A 6,011-nucleotide genomic window follows, 5' to 3' on the forward strand; every position below is an offset into this window, starting at 1 on the left:
CAGAGGTCATGGGCACCTTAGGGTCTAGCACAGAGACTAGGAGCCACTGGGCGGCGCGCACACAAGGGGGAGAGGGCAACCTAGGGAAGGGAAGGAGGCGGACTTCCCGGTGGGCTTACCCTTAGAAGCATCTTTCTCCTCTTTGGGCTTGGTCACCTTTCCACTCATAGATCCCAGCTTGCTTGACAAGGTTCGTCCAGGAGAAGGAAGTCCTCGCCGAGCTGGCTGGACTTGCGAGAGCGCTTAGGGCGGCAAGTGGCGACCGCGAGCTCTCACTGTGGCTCCGGGCGGAATCCGCTTTTCCCCCCCGCTGCCGCCGCTGCCGCCGCCTGCGAAAGAGTGGGGAGGAAAAGAGAGGGGTGAAGGAGGAGCCGCCGCCCGAGCCTGAGCGGCCGGCCGCGGGAGGAGCCGCTCGCAGCTCTCCAGAAGTGCAGAGACAAAGCGGGGCGGCCGCCGCTCCAGCGCCCCGCGGAGAGCCGCGCTCAGGAATCTCGGGGCACCCGGGAGGCGCAGCCGGGACTCCCCGGCTTCGCCGCCGGCCTGCCCGGGCTCTGTGCGGGTCGCTCGCTCCACGGGCGCCGGCCACGCCGGGAGTTGCCTGGGTGTTCTGCCCAAGCTCTACTGGGTTGCTTTTCCCCCCCGCCTCTCCCAATCTGCTGAGGGCCGCCAACTCAATCAAAATAAAACACCGAGGAAGGTTTAAAAAAAAATCAAAACAAAGACGAAAATATTCACTTAAAAATAACGAGCCTCCCCGAAAGGGAAATGTTTGAACATGTGATGAGCAACGTGTGAGCCTGTTACACCGCAGAGCCGCGCAGCTTCTCCTCCGCGGGGATTCGGAAAGGGAGGTTCGCTCTTTTCTATTTAATCCGTTTTCAGATTCCTGTCTTTCGGATGGGCTGGCCCGCAGAGGAGCGGGAAGCGAAAACCCTTACCTGTTCTCTCTCCCTACACCCACACCCCCTCGGAGCTCGCCTGCTCCCTCGCTGCCACTCTCCCGGCAAAGAACTCTCTGATCCCAGAGAGGCAGGAATCGGCACTGGGGTGCATTCTATATAAACGACAAGGTGTGGGCACGCGGGGGGCGGAGGGGGGGCAGCCGGCGAGGGCGGGGCCCCACAAAGCCGCCTGCCGGCTGTAGTAAAAACCGAGCTCAGCAGGGGCGCGCAGACGTCAGCTGCCGCCTTGCAAAAGCCTGGCAGCCTAGCGGAGTGCGGGTGATCTTGTCAGCGGGGTGTTCCCTATTTCCTCGGACAGGCAAGGTCCTCTAGTGCTGCCACTGTGGCCTCTCTCGATCCGCTTTGAACAAGGAAGCCTAGAGTCCCTAGTCTACTCCCTAGACTTGCAGGGCTTGTCTTTCTGGCTGCACTGGTTACCACCTACACTTTGGGGACTCCGCTGTTGTTGGCACCTGCGGTGAAATCTGTCCTGGAGTCTGTGACTCTTCACCTCTGGCCAGCTGTCCAAGTTGAGACAGACTGGTTCTCCAAGAAGGGAGAGAAGAGATCTGGCTTGCCAATAGGGCAGAGAGTGAAACTGACCTAGTGCTGGCCGCTTCCCACCAGTATCACCATAGGCCAGCCCCTTCTCCCTGGGCTGTAGTCCCCACTGCTCGGGTTAGCTAAACCCCTGTAAAGAGAAGCGGGACAAGTCTCTAGTGCAATAGAAGAATAAGTAGGATGGCGTGTCTTCTCCCAGGCTACACTTGTGACAAGCCATGGAAGATCCATCCCTAAGAGCCAGAACTAAAAGAAAAAAAAAAGCGCTTCGAAACCAGAAATTATATATGAGATGTAAGGGAAAGAAGAAGTCAAGGCACAGGAAAGGAGGAATAACTAAGTCAGTAATCAGTCCCTGGGTGTTAGGAAACCTTTCCCCTACTGTCCTTTCTGTCAGTGGGGACCGATGGGTGCTGTTAAGGACTGAAGTGGCAGAGGACATGGCTTAGTTCACAGAGCCCTCAACCCATTCATCAAAATATACACTGTATCCTAACAATGGAGATGTGCTCATGAGCCCCAAGCAGGAAAAAAAAAGCATTCATTTCATCCCACCACACTCCCACCCTCTCCTTAATTTGGTTTTGTTAATGATATTAAACCAGGCGAAGAAATCATATAGATGGATTAGTCCTACTGAATCCCAGGCAGTAACTCAATTACAAGAGCCTGCTGTGGCTTTCAAGACCAGGAGTGTAGGCTGGCCCTGCTACCAGCCAGGGTCTAAAGGTCAGGAATCCTCTAAACTCAATTTGCAGCCTCCATGCTCAGTCTGAGAGGAACTGTAGGCCTGCTTTGCTTGCAAATAATATCTAATAACCTGGAGCTTGATGACACAATGTAATTACCCAACCCAAGGCTAGACCATTAATTAATATCAGTATTCTGATAAAGAAGGAATTTCTCTTCAAAAGACAGAAATCTAAATGGTTGAATGTGTGTTTGAAAAAAAAAAAGACAAGAGAAAAGCAATTTTTTAAAAATCGTTCTTATGTAATCTATACCCAATAATAGCTACCATTCTTTAAGTGCCTAGATTGTGCCAAGCAGTGGTGCTCAATCATTGCATCAGTATCTTATTTAAACTTCCCACCCCCCCTTAAGTGTTGGTATTATTACTTCCATTTTCAAATGAAGAAATCAGGCCTTGGAGTGATTAAATGATTTTTCTTAAAAACAAGGTCTCACTATGGAGCTCATACTTGCCTTGTACTCCCAGGTACTATGGTTACAGACATAAACCACCATGTCTAACTTGCTCTACATTGAGTGATTTTCAAAAAGGTCACAGGCCTGGTTATTTGTGGAGCCTGGGTAAGAATCCAGGTGTATCTATCTCTCACACCAAAATTATTCTTTAGCACACCATGTCACAGCACTTCCCTTAGCCTCTTACAGTGGGAGAAACACTTTCATTGGACATTTCTTCAAATCACAAACTTCTAAGTCTTTGTCAATCTCCCTAAACACACACACACACACACACACACACCAGGACAGCAGGAGAGGGTGGGAGTGTGGCAGGATGTGTGTGTGTGTATGTATGTGTGTGTGTGTGTGTGTGTGTGTGTGTGTGTGTGTGTGTGTGTGCTACTTGACTTCCTTGTACCTATACTATTTGTTTTGCCTATCTCCTCCTGGTAAGCTCCAACAGGGTCACCACATTGTGATTTTAGAGAGGTCTCTGCCTTTACCAATAATCTCTACCCACAGCTCTATAGTCAACAAGACTAACATCCAGCTGGAAGCTAGGTATAACTCTTCCTTAAAAGACAATAAAACAGTAAGCATAGCAAACACAGGGTGAAATCTAGGTTAGCTAATATCTTCGAGGTGATGTAGAGAGATGTCTTCATGGGAAAGTAAATGAAGCATGGTTACCCATGAGCACAAGTAAGTAAAATTGCGTTCCCTCACTGGAAACCATCCTGCAGAAAAAATAATAAGAGCATAAAGAAAATAGATACCTCATGCAAAAACACTATAGAGGTATGTGCCTGTGTTGAGACAGATCAATGGTCATCATAAGAGCTTTAGTGCCAAACCATAGGAATTATGACTAGTCTAGTGCACAGCCAAGCAGTGGTATCCAAATAAACTTTCTGACTCTGCTAGGGAGATTATACCCAGCCACATTTGTAAAGGAAATGGGTCTGCTCCTTTTTAATCTCCTCTGACAAGTTTAATATGAAAATGTTAGCCCTGGCTTCAGTGAAGTCATACTCCAGCCTCCAGTGTCCAGCTTTCAAATACTGGGTAAGCAAATAGCCTGCTGAAAGAGGCTCTATGCTAGGAGGATCAGAAGGCTGTCCCTCCAGTACATATGCAGACCACCAAAAGATTTGGTCTGCTTTGCTTTCTTTTGTTTTGAGGCAAGGTCTCACTGTGACTCACAGACTGGCCTTAAGTCCACACGTGTGCTGTATGTCCCTCCTCTAAGGGCTGAGAAGCCTAAAGGCTCATAATTTCTTCACCCTACATTATATGGTAGAAGTGATGCTTTCTTAATTTTAGAGTAAATTGGAAATTATCAGACAGAGATGCCTAGCCCACTCGGTGGCCTATGACACCATCATTATATATGAAGTGTGACCACCGTGGAGAATTTACAACTAGGCTCTCAAGCTGATTGTTTATGCTCATCTCCCTGACAACCACTCACATTGCTGGCAAGTCAAGCAAGAACTGCATCTTAGATATACAATCCATATTATCAGATAATATCAACTTCATCTCACATCTGGCTGCATTTCTTGTGAGACCAGTTCAATAGAGAACTATTCAGTGGGATCCTTTTCAAATTCCTGGCCCAAGGACTTGTGATTCAAATTAAGTAGTTTCATTGTTGTTGCTTTTAGCTATTTCTGCAGTTTAAGTATCGCCTAAGTATCTCCTTAGTGCCTATTATATAATCAGAGTAGTGCCATTAAAAGGTGACAAGGGTAGTTATCATAGGCATATTATGACCAACTACAGAATGGGTTGAGGGAAAGCAAAATCTGCCTATCTGACGTTCTATTTATCCAGGTAAGGAGTTCTACACTCACACATACAATCCCAACCCTCATTTCCACCATGATGTGCATGATGCCACTCTCTTGCCCTGATACTCACTCCTGCCGTTGTCATTCTGACCAGCCTTGAATCACTTCTTCAGAGTGAGGGTTTTCATCTTGACATTTGAACTTCCAGTTTTCCAAAACTGAGCTAAATAAGCCTTTCCCTTTATCTTTATAGAGTTAGAGGCCTCAGGTATTTCACTGTAGTAATGCAAGTTTCAGTAATATGGGTGCTGTTTTAGGGTAATTTGCTGTGCAGCAACAGTATTGTAATAGAAACCTACAAGTTCTTACACACCTGTAATTTCACATCACTTCATAATATATAGTTAACATCTAATACACAGCTAATTGAATACAAGCTGTCGTTGTACTTTGGGCAATAGAATGTGGTAGAAGTTATGCTGTGTCAGGTCCTAGTAAAGTCTTTTAAAGATCTGGAGGAACCTTCTCTTTGGGAGAAATCCAGCTACCATGTAAGACACGGGATATCCTGACATCCATGATGTGAAGAAGTCCAATGTCATACTTTTTGTCAAAATGACACAAAATTAGGCAATACCTGTGAAGAGGGAATCTCACCTAAAGAATTTTCTCCATCAGACTGGTCCATGCTTGTGTCTGTGGAACACTTTATTGATTGATAATATATGTGGGAAAGCCTAGTATGGGTGGTATAATCTCTAGTCAGAGGTGCTGAGGTTGTTTAAGAAAGACCTCAGTGGCAGAGGACGAAATTAGTCCTACTCTAACTTGATGAGCCTGGGTGGTTTGGTACCTATGGGGGCCTCCCATTCTCTGAGAAGGGTAGGGGAAATGGGGGGTGTATAAAAGTGGGACTTGGAGGAGAGGAGGGAGAAGGGACTGTGATCAGGATGTAAAGCGAATAAATACATTAATGAGGGAAAAAAAAGGCAGGTGAAGCAAGACATGGTGGCACACAGCACTAGGGAGGGGGAGACACAGGTATATCTCTATAAGTTCAAGACCAGCCTGGTCTACACAGCAAGTTCCAGGACAAACAAAAAGGCTGTATCATGGGGAAAAATAGAAAGAAGAAAGGAAAGAAAAGAGACAACGACAGAGAGATAGGTAACTGAGCAAGCCAAGGGAAGCAAGGCACTAAGCACTATTTCTTTATCGTCTCTGTTTCAGTTCCTCTCTCCAGAATCATACCTTGCATTCCTGCCTTGCAGGCCAAATTAGCCCTCCCCAAGGTGTTTTTGGTCAGTGTTTTATCACAGCAACAGAAAACAAATCAGGACACCCAAGCTGGCCATAGGAATGGATCATGTGAAAGAGCATGGAGGAACACAGGTGATGGCAATTACCAAGATCTTAGCTATATGGCCCATGTCAGACCATCTTACCTTTCTGCCAGACAATCAAGTTAAAATTCACTAGATTTCAAGAGGCAGAAAAGAGCTATCTCTTTCTGTACTCTGTCCAG

General features: G+C 46.9%; 1 protein-coding gene across 4 annotated transcripts in view; it reads right to left on the reverse strand.

Moving 5' to 3' along the window:
- The window catches only part of Fgf13 (fibroblast growth factor 13), a 517,884-nt gene that overhangs the window by 500,753 nt on the left and 11,120 nt on the right, over positions 1-6,011 (reverse strand). Inside the window, exons 1-2 of one of the 4 annotated variants that reach the window (XM_031362915.1) lie at positions 939-1,096; positions 120-329 (exon numbers count right to left, since the gene is read on the reverse strand). In XM_031362915.1, coding sequence (XP_031218775.1) covers positions 120-168 — 49 coding nt within the window. In that variant the 5' untranslated portion in view covers positions 169-329; positions 939-1,096. Of the gene's footprint in view, positions 1-119; positions 330-735; positions 825-938; positions 1,097-6,011 lie in introns of those variants that run through there. The other 3 variants (XM_031363096.1, XM_031363081.1, XM_031362989.1) reach the window with 3 other exon arrangements.

Source organism: Mastomys coucha, chromosome X (genome assembly GCF_008632895.1).
Source record: "Mastomys coucha isolate ucsf_1 chromosome X, UCSF_Mcou_1, whole genome shotgun sequence".
Classification (NCBI taxonomy): Eukaryota; Metazoa; Chordata; class Mammalia; order Rodentia; family Muridae; genus Mastomys; species Mastomys coucha.